The following is a 23,559-nucleotide window of genomic DNA, read 5'->3' on the forward strand; positions in this document are numbered from 1 at the left end:
GTTCTGGTTTCATCTGCACAATAGTGGGGTCCCAGACAAACACCAACAATCTAAGCCCCAAGTCGGGCGTGCCCATCTTTGGACACAAGTTTAGTCTCAATCTTATTGGTACAACGACAGTACTACCCTTCAAACCGATAAGTTCTTGCTATTTCCCTTAGCCATCAGTGTACTAGTAAAGAAGGTAATAAATTTGATATATGTTAATTCAAGGTTTGCTTTTATTTACTGTTTAGATAGGTGGACGAACTCACGGCCTATTTGGTGTTAAGTGGATACGAGAGCCCATAGATATTATCAACGTAAATGCCGCTACCCATCTTGAAACATGCGTTCTATGTTTCAGTTTTATAGTTCAACGGCTGCTCTATTCTTCAAACCGAAACTCATTACTGCTTCACGGCAAAAATAGGCAATGTGGTGGTATCTACCCGTGCTGGATTTTAACACGCCCAATGCTCTGAAGAGTGTTCAAAAACGCACGCCAAAGATAATTTATTCTAGAATGTTCTTCTGTTTTTACGAGTCGTAGACGTAATTAAAACTACTTTTCATAGACAACTGATCGTCGTCCGTCCCGCGAAAACTATAAAATAGTCGAAACATCAGGAATAATATAACGCGAGAACGCAATAAAAAACACGAGATTAAACCATCAAAATAGTTTAAATCATAATTAACTCTTCTCGCTTTGACGAGGCAAACTGGCATGAAGGGGTTTTATTACCCTTCCTGGAGTTAAATTACTGTTCGGTTTGATGATATTTTAGTTTAGTTTTTACGTTTTTTCTTTTGTAATAAGCTTTAGTCATATTGTAAGAAAAATGAGCCATAATCTAATTAAAAAGGTATGATAAAAACAAAATTCACTAACTTGAAAATACACTGCAGCACCTAAACTAAAGAAATATTCAAATTGTTTTATAGTACTGTGTTTCGGGTTTTTCTGCAAATAAGTCACTTCTAAACATATGATTTCTAATATGTTGTGAAGATGCTTATTCCATAGAATCCAATCAGAAGCCAGACTGCATTCCTGATTTTGTTTTCTTCCATGTGGATGATGGACCATCATTGTGTAATTTAACAATTGAAATAGTGATGACTGAAATAAATTAGTTTGACATTAACTTAAATAGTCGTTTTATTGTTGATATACATCCCACAATATACCTTTTTGGAAACATCCTGATTCGGGTCGTAAAATTTCAGTATTGATGACAAAATACTCTCAATAAATTGGCACATGGTCAAGCGACATTCCATAGATAACTGAAATATACAATTTTGTTAAGTTTAGAATAAAAAAGATTATTTTACACTCATTATAATGAGTGAAAAATATCATTATAATGATGAAATAATACTTCTTCAACTATTTTCAATACATTAAAAGCAATATTAAGCAATGTTTTAAATCTAAAAATAGACAATCTCTCTCATAGGAAACTAAAAAAAAAACATTTTTTTCCTCGAAATACTGAAAATTAAGCAAAAGTAAGCGAATTAAGTAATTTCGTCAGTGTATCTCTGATACGGTTACAAATTTTCAAGTTAATAGTCAAGCTAATAATAGTGATTTAAATTCAAGAAAAATTATATTACCGTTTTTATTAATACTATTGTTATATCCACGGTGACCGATTGTAGTTTCTTGTCATGTCCTAGTCTCAAAAAGCATCTTTTTATTTGTGAGAGTGATTCTTTAAGTGAAACTGCAAATTGACAGTATTCACTTCCATTTTTCAGAACAATGAGAATGAATCTCAACTTAGTAAAATCATCCAATTTTGAGTAAGACTTTAAACATGTTGCAGTACCGATATTTAATAGATCTGTAAAATAGATGATATATTATGTGAGTAATTATATTATTTCAAAATGTAAGTTTTAATTTAAACATTGAATATTTCCAAAATAAATGAAACACGATTAAATATTGTGTCTGACTAATCTTTTTATTAATGGCATTATTGATCAGAGGTGCTCAAAACGGGTCTTGCCATATGAGGTTGGCGTACACCATAACTGGATGCCATAGTTTTTACTGGATCACACTACGTGTTTGTCACGTGAAGTACATACACCCCCCTGCATGGACTGCCCCCAAAGCCACAACTCGCATGGGGCAAATTAAGCTCGAACAGTGACGGTTCGCTCTATTTATACCAATTCGGTAGCACATCCTGTTTGTCGATGAACTATCCGAAACCCACTTAGACAATACCACGGTCTTCCGCAATTACGTTAAGTGGTAACCAGAGTTCTAATACCGAGTCGGGCGGCACTTACAATTTTTGCATAAACATAGTGGGTTTTACCATGTATCAACATGTATGTATGTGGGTTTTACAATGTATGAGCCATTTTTTACAATATGATCATTTTAACAAATCCCATCCTGCAGAGAAAAGGTTATTCTAATGCAATAAAAAATATTTACCTTCCCAATCAGATGGTTTGATAAATCCAAGGTAATGATCGAGAGGCAAAACATATTTATATAATAAAGTTAAATATGCATCGCCAACAGCAGTAGCAAGGCGTGGATCTTTCAAGATAGTATAGCAAGCTTCTAGTATCTTTTCACATCTTACATATGCTCTACCTAAAACATTTTGAGATTTAATAGACTTGATACTTAAATGGGGGTTAGACGATTATATGCCTTTTATACATCGTGATGGAAATTCTAATTCTGCCACCCCAGTGCTAAGAAGTCAAACAACTCTAATGTTGCCCATGACCAATGGCCGATAGGGATCAAATACCAAAATTTTATTAAAATATACATGATTTTCCATGTGAATAGTTAAATATAAAAGAGTGACGAACAGTGTGTTGGGATTAATAATAATTATATATATATATTTACATTTTTTTATTGCATGGGTTGACGCGCTCACAGTCCACCTGGTGTCATGTGGTTACGGAAGCCCATAGACATCTACAACGTAAATGCCGCGACCCACCTTGAGATATGAATTCTAAGGTCTCAGTATAGTTACAGCGGCTGCCCCACCATTCAAAGTGAAGCTTATTACTGCTTCACGGCAGAAATAGACGGGGTGGTGGTGCCTCTACCGTGCGGACTCATAAGACGTACTACTACCAGTAATTACGCCAATTATAATTTTGCGGGCTTCATTTTGATTACACAAATTCCTTCACCGTGGAAGTCAATCGTGAACATTTATTAAGTACATATTTCATTAGAAAAACTGGTATCCGCCTACAGGATTCGAACATCGTTGCAACGCTTGATATGAACGCACCGGACGTCTTATCCTTTAGGCCACGGCCAAACCGCAGCCTACTGCTGATATCTCAATTCAAGCCTCATTCAAAGATAGACAGTCAAATGAAAGATTGTTTGATTAGGACCACAATAAAAAGTTTATGCAGTTTTCTATGCAGAGATATCTATGCAGCTTTATCAAAATCAATCCCAGACTTTAAATATTTCTCATTCTCTCAGACTTGGCCTACTATGCTTTTGAACTATATACTAATTTATACTTAATATATATTACTTCCTACCTTCAAAACCACCATGAAATTGGCTAAGTCTAATGCAATTAATTCAGATATCTATGGGATTCCACTCCACATTATGATGCATTATTATTTTTAGTGCCCTTAATTTAGTCATGTTTACTGTAGCTTACTAAGTACTTGTCCCTTATTTGAACTTTGTAAGAAGTGATTATCTCCTTACATAATTAATTAATTATTATATTTAAATGAGTTAACGAAGCATTACAAAATTTACCTTTATTGGAACCAGCAACACATAGATGAAGCAGTGACGTACAAAGGGGTACAGTAATTGTATCGAATGTTTTTGAGGTTTCAAATTTTTCACATTCCTGTAAATTTTTACACTTAAATTAGGTCAAATTTTGTAGAGCTTCAGAAGATCCCTTCAGGCAAAAATGTTAATGATGTTGAGAGTGCTGCCTCTAGCCCCTCAAAATTACTATAACCAGAAGATCATACAATTCGAATAAAGGACATTCCCCCTTACTCTACCATTGATCACGCTGGCCTTTTTTGAGCTAATTATAGATTTGATACATATGACATGCCTCTCTACATTTCTTAATACAAATGTTGTATGTTACACTAGAAATCTAAAATGATTTGTATTCATGTAACATGCTTTTTGAATTTCAAAGTAATCTCTACCACCGTTAAAAAAACCAGCTCTGAGAAGAGCTGCTGGAACAAACTTGAGGAGTTTGTCATATACTTAACCCTTTGCACTGAGAGATGAATCTCGTTCTGCTTGTGATATTGTTCTTTGCAGTTTGGTCCTAACACTGCATATATAATCTTACAAAGATGCCGTAATCTGCCTTTCAAATTATGTAAGATTGATGCATTTTCTTAGTTAGAACTTAACAGGAAAATTTTATGATATTGTCAAAAAGCCCAATGTTGTAATAAATTATATAAAACATATGGATGATGTCAATCATGCAGATCAATTGGTCTCAATATATCCTTTCCTCTGCATCACAGATAAAATTACATTTAATGTTTGTTGAAATGGTGTAAGCTGTTTTTAGTGGTCTGGGAATTTACTGTATAGATTCATATATACTCTATAAAATCACTGCACAACAGAGATGAGAACAGCTGCTCAACCACTTGTAGTATGTGATAACCTTGGTTCAGCAATTGACTGGAAATTTTCATCAGACACATGGTCTAGCTTCGACTTCAACCTACAAATCCAAAAACATACACCTAAACGGAAATCTGCTTAGCATTCTAGCAAGGGTTAGAAAGAATTGCAAAGTCTGCTCTCAAAAAATAAGCCTAATAAAAGACATCACATGACATTAGTCACAATATTATTGTGACAGTTGCCCTGACAAGCCAGGCATGCGTCTCAACAGTTTTTATATTAAATATCACACAAAGCAAATTTACAAATATTAATGTTTAAGAAATTATCTTCATAAGATGTAAAGATACATTAAAATTTAAAATTTTATGTTATTTTATCTCTTTAATCTTTTTAAGTTTAAAATTCACCAAAAGCACTATGAAACATCTTTTATTAATATATTTTATTTCTTTTTGTTCACAATCAATCCATATATGATTAGTTTAAATTTCTGGTTATGGAAACCACATACCTTTAAAAAATATTCGTTTATATCATCAAAAACATTGCTCCAGCAGTACCCGGTTTTACGAAGTGCATTATGTGTCAACATGTAAGGAACAGCATTTCTTGTGAGATATTCTTTTAAATTTTCAGCGTTTTTTTTGCGGTCAGTGTTTCTAGTCAGTTTTAATCCGTCACAAACTTCTTTAAAGGTAGTTTCTAAGTCCATTTTATAAAATACCAGTCCACTTAAGCTACAAGGTATTTTTCCCTAGATTAGAAAAAAATTGGCATACCAATTACTATTGTATCTCAGTAGGTACTTAAAAACATCCGTGACGTTGAACTATCTAGGCATTTCCTATAAGTTTCCTTATGTATTTTACATAAAATTGTCTTTTTTTTTCTACTGCTTTTGAAGTATTTTTGTCAATTTTGTAATGAGATAAATAAAAGTCAGAATTTTTTTTTACCCTATTAATTATCAGCTACATAAATCTACATATTTAAAGCTACCTAGTATAAGTATGCCATGTAAAGAAACAATAAATATGTACTTGTTTAAAATTTTCATGTTTTAATTAACAACTATTTGTATACCGTACAATGCCGTACATAATTAGGGATATTCCGATACTAGTAAATACGAGTTAGTACTCGATACTTTTGATTCAATACCAAGTTTTTCTAGCATCGAATCAATCTTGCGATACATACTCGGTATCGAAACAAAACTACTTGGTATCAAATCGAATCAGCATTACCATTAAAAAAGTTTAAAATTTCCGAACGCATTATACAGAACGAGAGAGTAAAAGCCCATTCGCTCGGTTACCGGTATTCATCCATCGCGTAGCGGCGACGCGACGGCGCGGTGTGGATGAGGCGTGCCTTTTTTCCAAAGCCGGTGCAATAATATCTCAAACAAGCTTCGATCAACTATAGTAACCAAACAAGGAACAGATTACAACAACAAACAAAATACCTCAAACAGTTATTGATTTTGGGCAATCTTGATGCCAAAGAGTTTTTTGTTTAAAGTAGGTACTTAACGTGACGCAAAATATTTATAATAAAATATCTTTTTCCTTCTCAATTTTTTTTTAATTATTGTCCTTCAACGTTAATTGTTTTTACGTGAGTAGAAAAAAAGTGCTAAAAGTATCGATATCAGTAAGTATCGATACTTTAGGAGTATTCATATAAGTAGTATCGAACAAAGATTTGAGTACTATCGAAACTTACGTACTGGTGGTAGGACCTCTTGTGAGTCCGCACGGGTAGGTACCACCGCCCCGCCTATTTCTGCCGTGAAGCAATAATGCGTTTCGGTTTGAAGCGTGGGGCAGTCGTTGTAACTATACTGAGATCTTAGAACTTATATGTCAAGGTGTGTGGCGCATTTACGCTGTAGATGTCTATGGGCTCCAGTAACCACTTAACACCAGGTGGGCTGTGAGCTCGTCCACACATCTAAGCAATAAAAAAAAAAAAGAGTAGGTATCGATACTTTTATGCTATCGGAACATCCCTATACATAATTAGATGGTTCTACTCTATGTATTTGTATAACCTACCGACTTATTTGACATTTGACATTTTTTAAGGGATTTTGTGACCTGGTAACTAAGAACTTTAAGTCTAATCTTATTTTAATTTATATTCTTATTTTATGAAAAATATAAATATAATAATGTGGAGTGGAATGAAATGAAATGAAGATGATTAATTTGAGACATTAATCAACTGGGATGAAATGAAATGAAATAAGATGAGATGATATGGGGTGAAATAGAATCTCAGTAAAATGGTGGTTATTTACGGAGACTTTTTCAGTGGACTTTCTGAGGTGAATGAAGTTAGCCCCTCAAAAAAATTTTTTTTTCCTATTTTATACTTATTTTCTATTAATTCGTTTGTTCATCATTTGTTTATGATTGTTCACTGTTAATAATTGTTTGTTCTGCATTTATTTATTTAAAAAAAATATTTAAAAATATACCTACAAGTTAGCCCCTCTAATGCAATTTTTAATATTTTTTCATCCTTAATGACTCGTAAATATTCATTTTCTATTGTTCTTATATAAAACACGTTTGTTCTCTTTCGAAATTACTCGTTTTTTGTTTAATTTACTATTTTTATTAGTTGAATAAATGTATGCAAAATATGTGTACTGCGCATGCGTCAACTATAATGCCTAAACTTTCTACGCGGTTTTAATCGTGAAAAAAAAAACAAATATAAATCCTGAAGGAGCAATTAATTGGTATACAGTTTAATTAAAAAAGTTAAAAAATAAATAAATGAAATAATGTGCATTGGCGTTAAGTTAGACCAAATACATTTTTTCCATCCTCTTACTTATCGTATTAAAATGTTATTTTACTAATGTTAGGAATATAATTTCGACTGTGTAAAAAAGTTATTATAATGTATACCTATATTATCTCTTGAAAGATAAATAATGAACATATTTACTTATTTGTTTATATTACCTATGTGAACTCCCTATCTTTTTTATACCTTCATAACGATAAGTAGGAGGATGGAAAAAATGTATTTGGTCTAACTTAACGCCAATGCACATTATTTAATTTATTTATTTCTTTATTTTTTTAATTAAAATGTATACCAATTAATTGCTCCTTCAGGATTTATATTTGATTTTTTTTTTCACGATTAAAACCGCGTAGAAAGTTTAGGCATTATAGTTGACGCATGCGCAGTACACATATTTTGCATACATTTATTCAACTAATAAAAATAGTAAATTAAACAAAAAACGAGTAATTTCGAAAGAGAACAAACGTGTTTTATATAAGAACAATCGAAAATGAATATTTACGAGTCATTAAGGATGAAAAAATATTAAAAATTGCATTAGAGGGGCTAACTTGTAGGTATATTTTTAAATATTTTTTTTAAATAAATAACTGCAGGACAAACAATTATTAACAGTGAACAATCATGAACAAATGATGAACAAACGAATTAATAGAAAATAAGTATAAAATAGGAAAAAAAATTTTTTTTGAGGGGCTAACTTCATTCACCTGACTTTCTGAAGGATCTCGAGAAACTACGTCCAGCGGTTTTGTTTTATTTTTCCACATTTGTGCACTTTCACAGATACTAAACAGTTAATAAACCGCCGTTATTACACATTTAAACCTGAAGAAACACCAAATATACAAAATAAAACAAATCACACAATCCTCGCGTTCCGGCCAAAAAGTCTTGACGTTTTTTGTTCGATTCTTACCACAGATTAAAGTATTAATTGATTTTTCTACTGGACAGACAGACTTCTTTGATTGGCTAATGCACAAACAGTGCCAGAGCCACAAAATAAAGAAGAAGAAGAAGACTCTTTGACATTTGTTTGATTTTGATCTTCTGACACGGGCAGGCACGCATTAAGGATTATAATAATATTAGGTAGGTACCGTACTTTTTAACTCCATGAATAATATTTAATTTATAGTGTTAGATTTAAGCAGTCGGGCTACTTTGCCATTGAGTGCCACCTGTAACTGTTAATTAATTCAGATGCTTACAGCACAAATTTAAAAAACAAAACGAATTTTTTGAACAGCCAAATTTTATAAAATAACTATATAAAACACGTTAACTTTTTTAAATTTACTGGTTATTTAATACATTTTTCAAACATGAATATATTAATTTATTATTTTTATTTAATACTTTTTGTTTTTACTTATTGTTCCTCTTCTCAATCAATGTTGCTATCCGCGTCCTAACATTACTGTTGCTTTCAGTTACAAGCACCATTTACATAGCAGACAAATTAGTACAAGGATAATTAGAAACCCAAAAAAGAACACAAATGAGTGGTGAGCTAACGAAAAAAAGATTGAGATGCAAAGTAAATTGATCAGTGATCCTAATTCGAGTTATAGAGAACTTGTAATATCATTAAATTAGGTAATCCAAAATTAAAACCAATTTCCTACAAAATTTAAGAAACGTTGTTGTTTCATTAAAATTCTATTCCAAATAGGTTGCTTCCCGAACACTTGCAAATAAAAGTTTGACCGAATCACAATATCCTACACCACGACGTGATCCAGAAATGATAACGTATGCATCACCTGCACGTAGCATTCTTTTTGCTTTACAGTAGTTTAATGCAGCAAATATCCTGGATTCTACTTCATTTAACCAATTTCCTTTAGGAGATTCAAAATAATGTACAGCGCGTACGCCACGCCAAAATCGCAATTGCCTAGCTGTATGACAAGTTCTAGTCACGGCAACGATAGGACACACCGGTTTTATATAGGATAAAATTTTAGCTGTACGACCTGAATTCGTTAAGCATATAATTACAACTGCTTGCGACAATGCTGCCAATTCAGCTGCTGTAATACAAACAGATTTTGTTGGATCCTCGTTACGATTTTTAAGTAAATCTTGATTTCCATGAATATTAGGTTTCCATGTTATTCTTTCTGCTTGTCTGCAAATTACTCCAGCTGCTCCTAAGCAATGTTCGGCCATACGAATAGAGTCATACAATGGTGCAAATTTCTTTAGGGGTGAATCATAATGAAGTTCTAAAGAAAGAACATCTGCTCCGTCTAAAACGAGATTTGCTAAATCTGTTACGCATAGTGTTGGTATTTGTTCATTAAGTACTGCTTTGCATAAGCAAGGTTTTCCCGCTGCATTACACTTCGCAAGAATCTGTTTTTGGGCCAAAAATATTTTTTCTACTGGTAAATCAGTACTCAAAACAGATCGATCAACATAAATGCCATCTGCTTCTTCTAGTACTTCATCTATATTATCAAGCCCTAGGACTGTATCTATACAAGCAAGGACAAGAATGTGTTTTCCTTTCTCTGAAAGCATTTCTTTAATTTGTTTGATATCATGTGATCCTTGACAGTTGGGTACTAATAAAGCATCAACATCTGAAGCTGTAGCCCAATTAACTTGTTCATCTAAATGTTCAAATGCTTGGCTTGAACTAATAATATCGGAAATGGAATCAGCACTATCATCTCGTCTACAGCTTTGTACTTCCATAGGTATTGATGATATACGCACTGCCATACTAGCTCCAATGGTACCGCCAATAACAATAAGACATTCTAAGGAATCATCTCCCACTTCTGTAACAACTAGTTTGATTTTTCCTGGTGATAAGCTATCTATATAAATTATATCATCTGTATTCAAATCTGTCAATTGATCATATCCTACGTAAAGGCATTCCGATGTCCCACAGTCCCTCCAACTGGGATCTATTGTTAGCCGAATTGTTTCAGTTTGTAAAAGCTCAACAGTAGCATGTGGACCATTTTTCAGTCCTCCTGTGACAATATCTGGACCTTTGACATCAACCACGACAGCTAGAGGATAAACAAAATCTAGCTCTAAACTATAATTATACACAGCTTGTCGGATGCTTTGAATAAGTTGAGCGCATGCTTCTGGTTCTAAATTTTGCATATTTAATCGTGCTACAGTCATCCCTGAAGCTATTAGTCTTTGTATTGTAGCTGGTTCTCTGTTATCAAGTCCTATGTCACACATGAGTCCCGTTTGTAGCTCCTCGCAAGGATTTTCGTGTACATTAATGTTACAGTAATGTTTGAGCAATGTTGGTTGTACCGCATTGAGTTTTTCTTTAAAACAGGGTGCAGCCTCTAATGGAATATGCCAAGGTAGTGACATAGTATGAATAAAATTACGAGTCAATCTTAATGATCAAATTTAAAAAAATATGTTTTTTGTTAATATGCTGTCATCTGAATTGACGTATACGTCAATTAATTTAAAACCGTTCCCTAAAAGCTTGAGTCTATAATTTTAAGTATAAATCGCACCTCATTTGTCAAGTACAGTGCGATCTGAATATTAACAAGTAAAGTACTTAACTGTCGTAATCTTATTAAATTTGTGATAAAGTTAAAACTTCAAAATATTGGGTGTTAAACATATTTAAAATAATTTATTATCTAGATATAAATACTAATTGAATAAAGTGATAAATAACAAAATTATTGGCCATTTAGTTTTCCACCCACAGTCATTGTAGTGATGCGCTCAACTTACACGGATAACTCTTGAGGTCGACGACTGTAACTACTACCTTAGCCTGAAGCATTAAAATTTCATTACTAACTTATGGAAGCAAAATTTTTTGCTGTCTTAGGAAGTTTATAAACCTAGAACAAAAAGTGAAAGAAACTTGTAGCCGTAAACTTTTTTGTTATAATGGTATTTTATCTTCTTAGAATATCACCAAACCAACGTGATGCGCATTTACCGTTATTTTTACTTGCTTGTAAATTTTGGCTTAGAATCAATGACTCTGCCACTAAACAGATTTACGGTGGGCCTATTTAATATACAAATACGTGACAGCGAGCCTTGACGACGTTAGGTAAATGATTCATCAGGGATAATTATAATTTTTATTTAAAATTATCTTTTTCAGTAAAGTTAATAGGTTTTACCAATAATCATTATAAAGTTCAAACAGTACTTTTTTAACTAGTTGCTTTCAAGATGAATGGGCAATAGCACTTTTGTCTTCTCCGTGTAATTGGACCAAAAAAAATGTCTACGGTAAGAAGTCAAAACTAGTCAAAATTTTGTTGACATAAACAAAGTTTATGGCAACATTTACCGACTGAAAGAAAGAAAGAGTTCGCAAACTTGCTTGACTGCGTGTCACGTTTGTTTCACGATATTATAGCTATCGCGTATTGACTAGTTTGCCAAAAAAAAATTGTGAACTGTTTCGTGTAAAACATTTTTGGGTATTTAGTGAATAGTGAATTTTTAACAGTGCAAAACAACGAGTGCTATAAAAAAGAACAATATAATTTTACTTTATACCAGTGTATTCGCTGCGACCGTGAAGGTTGAGAATGTTACGTCATTTTGCTTTTAGTGTGTGATACAAACTTATTTATTTTGGTTTAGAACTATGGCGACTTTGTTAATAAATTAGTGTATAATAATATATTATAGATTATCAGAGTGATACGCCTAAAACCCACATAAACTTAAACAAACCGGCTGCGACGAAATGCCGCCATGTTATTTAGATTTCGCAGTAAAGCTGTCAAGCATTGGACGCAGCTAACCCTGATACTTAACTTGGAACTAGTAGCGTTACTTGCGAAGAGTGTAAGTCATATTTTATATTATACGATGATAATTCATACGATTATGTTGCTCCTTCGATTTTAGAAAAGACACTGGTCTCTCGAAAGGATTTAGGATTGTTATGTTTACTGTCTTAATTTGCCTGTCAATGTAATGACGTCATAATTGGAGGTATGGTTAGAATACTTACATAGGTATATGTTTGCATGGAATAATAAATACCCTAATAAAAAGTACAAAAATATGAACTAACTTGAACCATTTTTTTAATAACTTAAACAGAAGTAAGTACTTAAAGTAAAATTTTACTTCATCATTATGTTTAACCTTGACCGGTATTGATAAGAATAAAAATCCACATCAAATTACTTGTTTTCTGATTTAACATAGATTTTTTTGTCAAAATGTGGACTGTGATTCGAATGTGTTGTAGAATAAATTCAATACATGCAATTTATATTAATTATTATAGAATAATTTGTGACAACACTAGTAGCTTACCCTGAATGTAAGTTCGAACACAATGTAAACATGTTATAATCTAGTAATAAATTCCATTAAATTAAAAAGAATTGCTTAAAATTCTGAATTTTTTGGTATCTAAATAATTCTTTAGCTGTAAGATATGAAATAGTAAACTGACTACTGGGGCTTAACATAATATAACTAGTTTCTCAACATATTGATTTTGTAAAATGAAAATTAAAACATACCAGATTTTAAGGTGTGTAGTATTTATATGCTATGATATCTACATTTGTTGACTAATACCAGCTGATCAGCTGTTCTACTCATGAACAGCAATAACTATATCGACGCTTGAAAGGCAAACGTGCCTAAGCGACAATGCCTGAACTTTACAGTAGACTAATTTAAAGTTGAAAAACCTGAAAACAAAATTTATTTTAACGAATCCAGCTGTAGTAGAATATAGCTAGTAGCTGTAGGATTGAAATGATTTTAAGAGATCTAGAAATATATTTTTTTTGCGCATCAAAAATGGTTATCATCTTTCGTTTATGTACAAAGCAGTTATTGTTGCTTAGTCACTTTTGCCTTTTAAGCGTTGATATCAATAATGAGGCATATAAGCAAACAATCTCATAATAAATGAAAATGGCATCACTCAATAATTTTTTTTAATTCACTTAAATAACTTAAATGAATCTATTGATTATGAAATATAATCAAACTATCTTATTTAACCAAAGGGTATAAATGTAATGTTAATATAGTAATTTATTAAGTAAATAAAATTCTAAGTAAGAATCCAATTTTGAAGGAAATTCTCATTTGCTCATAAATTAAAAGTTAAAACATAAAAGTAAAACCGACACCATAGCTAATTAAATTCACGAAATTTGTGCTCTGTGATTTTCATGCCCGTGGACTCTACATGTGTACTGAAATATAATTATATTTTAAAATAGCACCAGCCAACAGTCTTAGTATTATGTGAATTTATTTCAATGGGATGTAAGGAAAGACCTCTTGTTTATAATATTTTGTTATAAATATAAATAAATGAATCTTCTCTAAATAATTTTTCAAAAAATTAACCTAATCCAACCTAATATTGATTAAGTGTACATTTTTAGATCATATCAGAATAATAACATTTTTTTGATCAAAATTTTTAATCATCAATATATTGATGTAAATTTGGATATCACAAAAATAAGGTCTGGTTCTTAGTGGCACTGATACTACTGAATCTGGTGAAGATGTTTGTTATTTGGAATTTGGGTTTACTTGTTTGTGTACTATATTTTGCTTGTTGCTTGTTGTTTGCATTATTTCTATACCAGTGCCCCATATTCTGAGACAGGTAATATTATAAAGCTATTTTTACTGTATAGTCTTAGATTTTTCATTGACATGATATTATTTACAACATTTGAACATCAATTTGGAATTTATTTTATTTGGAAAATTGATACTTGCCTATGAGATAAAGGCTTTAATGAAATATGGACTTCAAACTAAAAATGCATCCTCCAGCACAGAAATTAAATATATTTCATATAGTTTTTGTTTGCAATAACAGTATGCTGGATGGAGTCTTGTAGTGGAACTGTTTGTACAAGATGATAATAAGTTTTAACACTATAAAGTGAAAGGGAGAGAAGGAATATTTTGATAACCAGTTATTGTTTTTTTTTTAATTCATACCAGTGGTAATTAAGTTTCAGTCGCTAGGATGAAGGGAGCCGCAGTTTTACTTTCACTCTTAACAAATTGTGTTAATGCTGTCATAAATGCAAGTAATTGCAGATTTAATTTTTGTTCTGAAAAATTCTAAAAAAATTTATTTTGTAGCTCTTGACCATAATTGAACTTTTGGAAAAAACAATTTGCAATGAGTTGTAGATTTGCATGAATAAATAAAGTTCTATATCCTCTAAACTATTGAATCCAAGCTACTAGATGGAATGGATGGGTATATTTACATTATGGATAGGTATGAACTGGCTTAAATTGAATGATGTTTTATTAACAATTAATGATTGAAATGTCTCTCATATAAATAATACTATTCCTACATACTTAATATTTACTGTTACTGTTTACCAGTAGCAATTAATGTTGATAGATGTTGTATCTTTTATTTCAATTATAATGATATGTTTAAATTTAGAAGAGCTTCGTAATTGATTGCTGTTTTTTTGTACTAACTTCGGAACTCTTCATTTGTAAACAACTTTGAAAAACTCTTTTAATTTATTTTTAAGCATATAATTTCAGGTACATCCAATTGAAATTTCAGCAAAATTATTTTCATTCCATTTTATTTTTAATTATTAATCAATGGTCGAGTGACTTTATTTTTTAAGCTTTCACTGCTAAGTGTAGAGTTTCGAAGATCTTTTTTTTTCGACTTTGAAGATGTTAAAGGCCCACTCACCAACGACTCCCCGACATCCGAGACAGAACCCTGTCAAGGTAGAGGGCTTCTATGGTCAACACGACTACCAGACTCGCAGCTTATCTAAAGGATACCCGACCGGCAAAGTCGTCGAGGCGATATTCGACGACTCTACGTCGACGGTATTTGCTCGTGAAGAGCAGGGCGCTGCCGCAGCCACGCGGGGCAGTACGTCAGCGTGTGCGCGGCCTTGATATCATTCCAGCCACAGTGGTGGCATTCATCGTTGGTTCCCTCTGCTCAACGCGGTGCAGATACCAACCAAAACACCCATTACCGATTAGCACCTTTTTTTTTTTTTTTTTTTTTTTTTTTTCCGGGCCGAGGGCCGAACCTCCTACGAGGTCCCCGCGCCTAGGGGGCGCGCGGGGTATGTGAGACTCTACGATCTGCAGGTGTTGAGAGCAGACCGCGGGCCCAAGGAATTTAGGGCCCACCCACTAAACGACTCCCCTGCACTCTTACACCCGGCGTCCGATCTCCGTCCAGGGTCAAAACCCGGTCAGAGTAGGGGGGTTCCCGCGGTCAACACTACAACCAGACACGCGGCGCCACCCCGAGGACGCCCGACCGACGGGTCGTCGAGGCGATAGTCGACGACCAACGACGTCAGTCTCCGCGGTACGGCGGCCCTTCAGGCCGCCCGGGCGATGCCGCTGGTGTTCCGGGATACCCCGCTGGGCCAGAACCAGCCTGCCGGGTCGGAACGCGATACACCGCCGACCGGGTTGCTCTTCCACAGTATGTTCGGCGACGACAGCGACGACGAAAATGCGGACCGCATCGCAGTCCGCAGCCGCCGACGCGTCGTCCCGTCCTCCTGGTGCCAGCGCGCTAGAGTGACGGTAGCGTGCGGCGCAGTCTCAGCCTTCCACAGCCCCACCCCCTCGTAGAGGCGGCACGTCGTCCTGTCGGATCCCCGACGTTCGGCAAAAGTTGGGTCAACGAGCCGACTGTCGCCATCAATCGGGGGCCCAAATTGTCTAAATGAGCGCCGAAGCTCCAATGACCGTCCAATTCAAGGTCGATCACCAGGTGGGCTCCGGGCTCAGCGATCTCCCGGTCCCGTGAAACAACAACCCCTTTCGAACCCTGCCATTTTGCTTGCCATGTTTTTCTAATTACAATTTCTACTATATTCAATTTTTCAATTTTGTTTTTATTAAACAAAATCATCGACTGGGTAAATTAAGTACACGTATCTCTCGATTTACACTGAAAATAGGTTTCGGACTGCATAAAATAAAATCTCCGATTTTTCTATGCAGAACCTTGTAAAACGAAATAAATCCCAATATGTACTCAATTCAGTCATTTATTTAAGTAAAACAAAAGTGAATCTTCAAAAATCTACCCATTGAATTAATTATTAATTAGGAACAAAAATAAACCAACTCAATTTTCAAGAAACTATGCTATTCCCTGTTACTTTCAGGGACCATTAGGCTTTTTTCCATTTCAAATATGTTTTCTAATCCTTGTAAAAAATTTCTAACCCTGATTGGTATGATATCACTTTCATCACTTGAGCATTCCTGGTACGATCCTGGTTCAACAGTTTACGAATTCGCTTAGATCTCAGATTGAGGGGACTTCGTAATAAAATCTGTAATTAACGGTTGCGTAGAGTTTTTCGATAAATCTTTATAAACCTCCTTATATTGATTTAAGCATTTGTTGATATCTCGCTGGAAATGAAGAGCTCGTTTAAAACTCGTGTCACGTTGTAGAAAATAGTTTTCTTCCCAAATTTATTCCCATGCTTCGCTGTGAACGTAACTGGTTCAGATTGTTCTTCATCAGAATCATTGCCTTTACTTGGATTGTCGGGAATAATTTATCATATTAACTAAATCATCTTCATTTAGTTCGTCATCAACCAATATTGTTCAATCTGAGTGTATAACAATCCAACATGTTTAACGCAATCTAAGGTTGTAAAATTTTTCCAAGCATTTATAAGAGTCAGCAGCCTTTGGCCCGAAATAAGAAAATTGTCTAGGGGCTGTAATACGGTAGTTTAATTCTTTCGTATTAACGTAGCCGCGTCAAAAGGCAATCCTTTTCTACTTAAATATGTTTTAACATCTGGGACAAAGAAGTTATGAAACTATTCATTGAACCCCATAACAGTGATCCATGCTTTCTTATTAGCCGTCCAATAAACAGGAAGATTTTTGATGTCCACTACTTTAAATACTAATGTTTTTTTTATATTTGGTGATAATCAATACTATCATCATATAAATTTTTTACTGACGAGAATATCTCATTAGCCAGTGGTATTCATAGTGATTTTAAATTTATTTTTTACTATACTATTTCCATTTCTTTATATTCTCGATATGACAGTTCTAATTTGATAGTTGTAGTGTTGTGACCAAATAAGTAATGATATCGATCGCATATATTTATTATGTTTTGAACAAAGACAAATACAACAAAAACATTCAAATATATTTTTTGAAGCTAGGAACTCTCAATGGCCCACCGCCATTTTGTGTTTATTTTAATCTCTCACTCGCAACAAGTCGGTCGTGGTAGATATAGTCACTATTGTTTGCTGAGTTTTTTCACATTATCCATACGTTACGTTATGTATTTTGTGTTCCTCCGTGTTGATTGCAGCCCAACTGTCAAATATCAAAATGCCTAAAGGATCTGTTCTGAAAAGACAGGCGAGAGAACTGGTGATCAAGGTTCATAATTACTTTAAAGCAGAGAAGAACCGTCGATAATTATTATGGACAATGCTACATATCACTCCAGACAAATTGATAAAATGCCGACGCAGGCCAATAAAAACAAGAGATAATTGACTGGCTCCAACATCATGGCGAAAACGTGGATAATACTTTATTAAAAGTACAATTAGTGAATATTTTAAAATCGAAAAAAAGCCTTTCTAAAAGATGTATTACCGACGAAATAGCTGCCGAATGTAGTCATTGGGTTCTTCGTCTTCCGTTGTATCATTGCCAATACAATCCTATAGAACTAATATGGGCACAAATCAAAGGACACGCCGCTCGAAATAATACTCACCGCCCTGTTACGGCAAACAAGATGTTAGATTTATTAAAAAATGCATGTGCGAAAGTAACCGCCGAACACTGGGATAAATTTGTGAGAAAAACCCAAAACATTATAGCGTCGGATTGGGAAATTCATGTGGCATTCGATAATATAGAAGTACAGGAACTTGTAATAAATGTTGGGGAGAGCTCATTGAGTGACAGTGACGATTCATCAGATTTTGATTAAAATAAATATATAAAGAATCAATATAATATAATTACATCTTGAAATGAAATGTAGTATTAGTTAATAAATTTGTACAAAATTATACCGCAATAGTTTAGTTTCTTACACTTTTTAAAACAATATCGTCTGTTATCGTGTTACGTTTATCGATAGCTCCATCCCTATCAGTTTCTCCGACTCTGCTATGACCTTGTACCTGCGTAAGCGTCATATTTTTATTAAATAATGTATACATTATGTAAAAAAGACGCTCGTTCAAGTTTCCACAGAAGCTGTCATCGAGGAAATATAGAAATGGAAATAGTATAGTTACACGAACTCAAGACCTACCACAACATGTTCATAGTATGTATTTTGAAAATGTTGTTCCACTCTTCAAACTGTATCATATCGCCATAAGTGCTTCGCGACAGAAAGCATATAAGGATACTAAGAATTGGATTTTTTTTTTTTTTATTGCTTAGATGGGTGGACGAGCTCACGGCCCAATTGGTTACCGGAGCCCATAAACATCTACGACGTAAATGCCGCCACCCACCTTGAGACATGAGTTGCAAGATGTCACTTTTAACAGTACAACGGCTGCCCCGCCCTTCAAACCGAAACGCATTACTTCTTCACGGCAGAAATAGGAAGGGTGGTGGTACATACCCGTGTGGACTCACAAGACGTCCTACCACCAGTATCTATGTGGTTTTGAACATAATTTTCTGGTAATTCAAAAAAGGAATATACTTATTTCAATTTTAAAAAATTCATTAAAAAAAATTTAGTAACTTAGCAGAATAAAGTCGATGCAAAATCAAATATGAAATGATTTTGGTCATACCAAAATTAAGTTTCAGAAACGATCATAGACAAAAAAGCGATGGTTTATGTACAGGAAAGGAACTATGCATTATGAAAAAAAAATCTCACTAAATTTCTAACAGCAAATTTTATTGAAACATGGCTATACTCGTATGGTGTTGTCTTCTTTCTGCTAAAGCTAAACGATGTCAAATTAACATATCAAAATTTATGAATCAACGAAACAAGATAAATTTAAAATGCAATTTTCCAAGTTATTATCATTATCATTTTGGTGGATGAACAGACGAAAGAATTGGATACTTAACTGATACGCTATTAGGCTTAGAGAAGAATATAATTAAATGCAGGCTTTATTACAGAACTAATTTTAATCGGAGGTAGTAAAGTTCAGAGATAAGAATTTCGTTTAAAGTGTTTGGTAGGAATAAAGAGGCAATATAGAATTCATATAAGTTTATTTTGAACGGTGACGTCACTATACAAAACCGTCAGTTGAAACGTCAAGTTTTATTTACACTGATTATGGGTTGAAGGAACTACATAAAAAAGGCAGGGGACAAAAATTAAGCTTTTGTAAATATTTGACAATGATATTTGACGAGTGACAACATATTCCGGTGCATAATTCTTGATAAGGTTTTTGAAGTTTCGCAGTTTGGAACTTTAATGGATTCCTTTTTTTTATACTAACTGACATTTACTGACAACTCCTGCTTATCATAAGATAATTATAATAGTAATTAAATAATAATAGTAAATCCGCTGGATACGAGCAGTGCAGTAATTATGGCGAACTTTGACGAAAGACTATGTGCAGCAGTGGACATGTGTGGGCTGTTGATGAATGACGTAAATGCCCCTTAAACTTTAATGTAGATGAAGATGGAATGCAAACATGTTTAATGGTATAACAATAACTTTCCTGATATTAGCAATCAAATTGTTTGGCGCTTAGACGCTTTTTTACGTATATGCTTTGTTAACGAAATCTTCCCTCCCGGATACCCACTCGTCTAGGTGAAACAGAAAAAGCCCCTGGGCAGTTCAAAATCCGCCTTTCCTAAACTTAAATGTAACTAGAAACAATAAAGATATTATAACATAAGTATAATAGAAGGATACGCACAACAGATAAACTTTACCGGCCAAGAAATCTTTCAATTTAATCGTTCTGCAATTCGTTCAACAAATCAACAGCAAAGAGGCAAATTTTTATATGAAGAGGTTATTTTAAAACGTTTATTCATAAATAAACGGTGTCAAGATCGTCTCCCAATCTCTAGGTTGTAGGTTTGAGATTGGACACTTGCAAATCTCTTTTGATTTCTATGATTGTAACTCAATATACAATAGTGTACATAGGTAAGTTATGCTATGAATGACTCATTTCTATAAAAAGAAAACCAACAGTGAACATTTATGTAGAAACTACTCCTAAAATGGTTATCTGGTTCAGTTCTATGTACGAAATTTGTCATTAAATTATCCAAGGATGAAACAAGGTTTTCATTATAAACCTTGTTCATATAAAGACCCGAATTTCCGCAAGCCTCTTGTGACCTCGCAGTAACAGTGGCATGCTTCATTCAAATAATAACGAATGGCCCGGCCTCAGGTCGATCCTGGATATTAGTCAAATATAAATTTAAATTATTAGTCACAGTCAAATGATTTCTTGGGACCTTTTTTTGTTATAGTATGACTAGTAGAAACAGCAATAAAATATCATTGAAGGCTTTGTCTAGAACACGTTTTGGCGTATACATTTTTTATACTACCTATTATACACTTCGATAAAGCGGCACGACACGAGAATCCTCTCATCGTGGCCGCCGGTAACTCCATTCCCGATCCTGCGGACAGAATGGAAAGCAGTCGACGTCGCCCAAAACACGTCATCTCGGATCCTCCCGATCCACTAACGGTGCTTTTAGGTACTTCAAGCACCGGTCACCGTTCTCGTCGAACCCGTCGCTTGCGACGAAGGGCTCGACGAGTAAATTAACTTTTAGACACAGCCCACTGAGTTTCTCGCCGGATCTTCTCAGTGGGTCGCGTTTCTGATCCGGTGGTAGATTCTGCGAAGCACGGCTCTTGCTAGGGTCCGTGTTAGCATCGTCATCAGGTTTGAGCCCCGTGAGCTCACCTACTAGCCACGGTTACGCTGAAATAGCCCCTAAGGCTATCAGCTTAGGTAGGAAAAAAAAACCTATTATATTGCCATCTTTCAATCTTTTCATGAAACGTAATGTTGAATTGAAATATTTGAGGAAACATTAAACTTTTACCAAACACATTCGTTTACTTAATAAGAAAATTATATTTTATTGTTACAGGTATTTATCAATAATCACATAACGTTTGAAAACTAACTACGGACAAGAATAACAGGGCGCCTAATCGCGCCAGCTTAATAAATGAACTATTTATGCCAGTTCCCGGCATTGAAGATGCTAGGTATGTATTAATATGTTTTCGAGAGGTATTACGAACGCGCACAGGTACTCTTGCAACAATGACTTAGTTATAATCTCTTTGTGGATTGTCATCTGGATATAAGGGTGGTTAAATTAATTTTACGTTCATGGTGCGGTATAAAAAATATTAAAGTTTACACTGAAATTTGTTAGGTATTAGTGTGTATTGAGAAAATTCAGACGAATCTAATAAGATGACATTCGATACTGCGTAGAAAAGAAAACGTTTTCCCTTTTTTGAGCTCGTATCAATAAATTTGTTGTAAAGCAAGGAATGTAATTATATAAAGTATTTGATAAGCTTGCTTACGATACGACGGCGACGCTCTGGCGGCACCAGCGGCAGGCGGTCTCCATGACGACCCAGAAGACTCCTCGTACCTTGTACTTCGCTTGTTCGATCAATTTTATGGGAGAGTAATGATTTTTAGTAAACAGACTAATTCAATCTCTCGTCTGCCGTTTATCGTATTACAACATTTAATATTTCGCTTACATACATAAATTATTAGATTACCTGAAAACGTAGGTTATTAATTAGAATTAACCAGGTACATATTAATTTTAATTAAAACAGTGCGTACCTCTTGTTTTCCACGTGACTGCTGAATAAAACATATTCTTGGTATTTGTCCTAAATAATAAATTAATACCTGAGAATAATAGATAATAATAATAAACAACAAACAAAAAGATATTATTGCAAGTAAAACCGATACTTAATTACGAAGAATTCCCTGAAAGCTTACACGAAGCACCTAGAGCGACCTATAAACTGACAGTGAAAGTGAAACGAATCGGTTGTCCATAAAGATATAACAATATTTCAACGGCCAGGAACGTGACCTTGACCCCGGAGCATAGGCCTAACCTGCCCCAAAAGCGTCCGGTTAAAGTTGGCGGTCGATATGTGACGGGCCCTGTCCGCGCATGCGTCGCGCTTTCTGTCCGTCGAATCGATCTGCCCGCCCACGTGACGCTAAAGCATTTGCGGGGATTCTTTGCGGATAATATTACATATTTTTGTGATAATAGCGTTTTATTTCTATTTCACACGTACAATCGCGGAATGTACCTATTCAATTATGATCATATTATACAGTATTATTATATGCAATTACAAAAAAAAATGGTATACAGAGCAAAATAATTTCATCTCTTTTAAATATGTGATATTGTGAATATGTCATTTTATTATTTCACAAAATAATCAGTTTTTACTCTACTTACACTAGAAGTATTCATATACAGATATAGTTTAACTTCAACTATAATATAATAATAATACATATATGTTTTCACCGATATTTAATTGCTAAACGACCCTTGATTTGTTTGTGGTAATTATCAGTACAGCGTGGCCCCTGCGCTTGTGTCCCTATCCAATATATTACGCCATTTATATTCTCATTAGTTGTTTCATTTGATCATATTAGTTAAGCTCCCACGAGGTTATACTTCATCGCTCCTTGTAAATATGAGCTCCATTTAAGTTTGTCGAGCGTGAAATTGTTTGAATAAGTGAAGCACAATATTTGTGCAGACATCTTTATATTCTTCATGTTTAATTAAACCAACGATACAACGTATTCAACGGTTAGCGGCTAGTTGAATTAAGTACATACGCTGTATCAATTGGTGAATAGCGGTAGTAATTGGGAGATAGGTAGATAGCGGTAGTAATAGGGAGATAGGTAGATAGCAGTAGTAATAGGGAGTTACGTAGATAGCGGTAGGCAGCGACTTTGCTCTGTCTCTGTCTTTGCTGACGTTCATGCGTTACGGTAACCATGAGTGGTTTGACCATGATT

At 34.2% G+C, this 23,559-nt stretch overlaps 3 protein-coding genes across 6 annotated transcripts in view; 1 reads left to right on the top strand and 2 right to left on the bottom strand.

The window, feature by feature from the left end:
* Positions 1–5,727, bottom strand: part of tefu (Serine/threonine-protein kinase tefu) — a 36,742-nt gene extending 31,015 nt beyond the window's left edge. Inside the window, exons 1-7 of one of the 3 annotated variants that reach the window (XM_089740322.1) lie at positions 5,593–5,727; positions 5,148–5,390; positions 3,773–3,869; positions 2,444–2,608; positions 1,606–1,835; positions 1,174–1,272; positions 875–1,105 (exon numbers count right to left, since the gene is read on the bottom strand). In XM_089740322.1, coding sequence (XP_089596448.1) covers positions 875–1,105; positions 1,174–1,272; positions 1,606–1,835; positions 2,444–2,608; positions 3,773–3,869; positions 5,148–5,348 — 1,023 coding nt within the window. In that variant the 5' untranslated portion in view covers positions 5,349–5,390; positions 5,593–5,727. The remainder of the gene's footprint in view (positions 1–874; positions 1,106–1,173; positions 1,273–1,605; positions 1,836–2,443; positions 2,609–3,772; positions 3,870–5,147; positions 5,391–5,592) is intronic. The other 2 variants (XM_089740323.1, XM_089740324.1) reach the window with 2 other exon arrangements.
* A 3,205-nt stretch (positions 5,728–8,932) lies between these two features.
* On the bottom strand, positions 8,933–10,825 carry LOC114252719 (pyruvate kinase). Its single transcript, XM_028187309.2, has one exon. The coding sequence runs from the start codon at positions 10,823–10,825 to the stop codon at positions 9,131–9,133; it is 1,695 nt and encodes a 564-aa protein (XP_028043110.2). The 3' UTR covers positions 8,933–9,130.
* A 955-nt stretch (positions 10,826–11,780) lies between these two features.
* tai (basic helix-loop-helix family member taiman) overlaps positions 11,781–23,559 on the top strand; it is a 52,296-nt gene continuing 40,517 nt past the window's right edge. For both annotated transcript variants that reach the window (XM_089727030.1, XM_089727031.1), the window contains exons 1-2: positions 11,781–12,289; positions 21,608–21,728. In XM_089727030.1, the coding sequence (XP_089583156.1) occupies positions 21,700–21,728 (29 nt within the window). In that variant the 5' untranslated portion in view covers positions 11,781–12,289; positions 21,608–21,699. The remainder of the gene's footprint in view (positions 12,290–21,607; positions 21,729–23,559) is intronic.

This window comes from Bombyx mandarina, chromosome 04, assembly GCF_030267445.1.
Source record: "Bombyx mandarina strain Sakado chromosome 04, ASM3026744v2".
Classification (NCBI taxonomy): domain Eukaryota; kingdom Metazoa; phylum Arthropoda; class Insecta; order Lepidoptera; family Bombycidae; genus Bombyx; species Bombyx mandarina.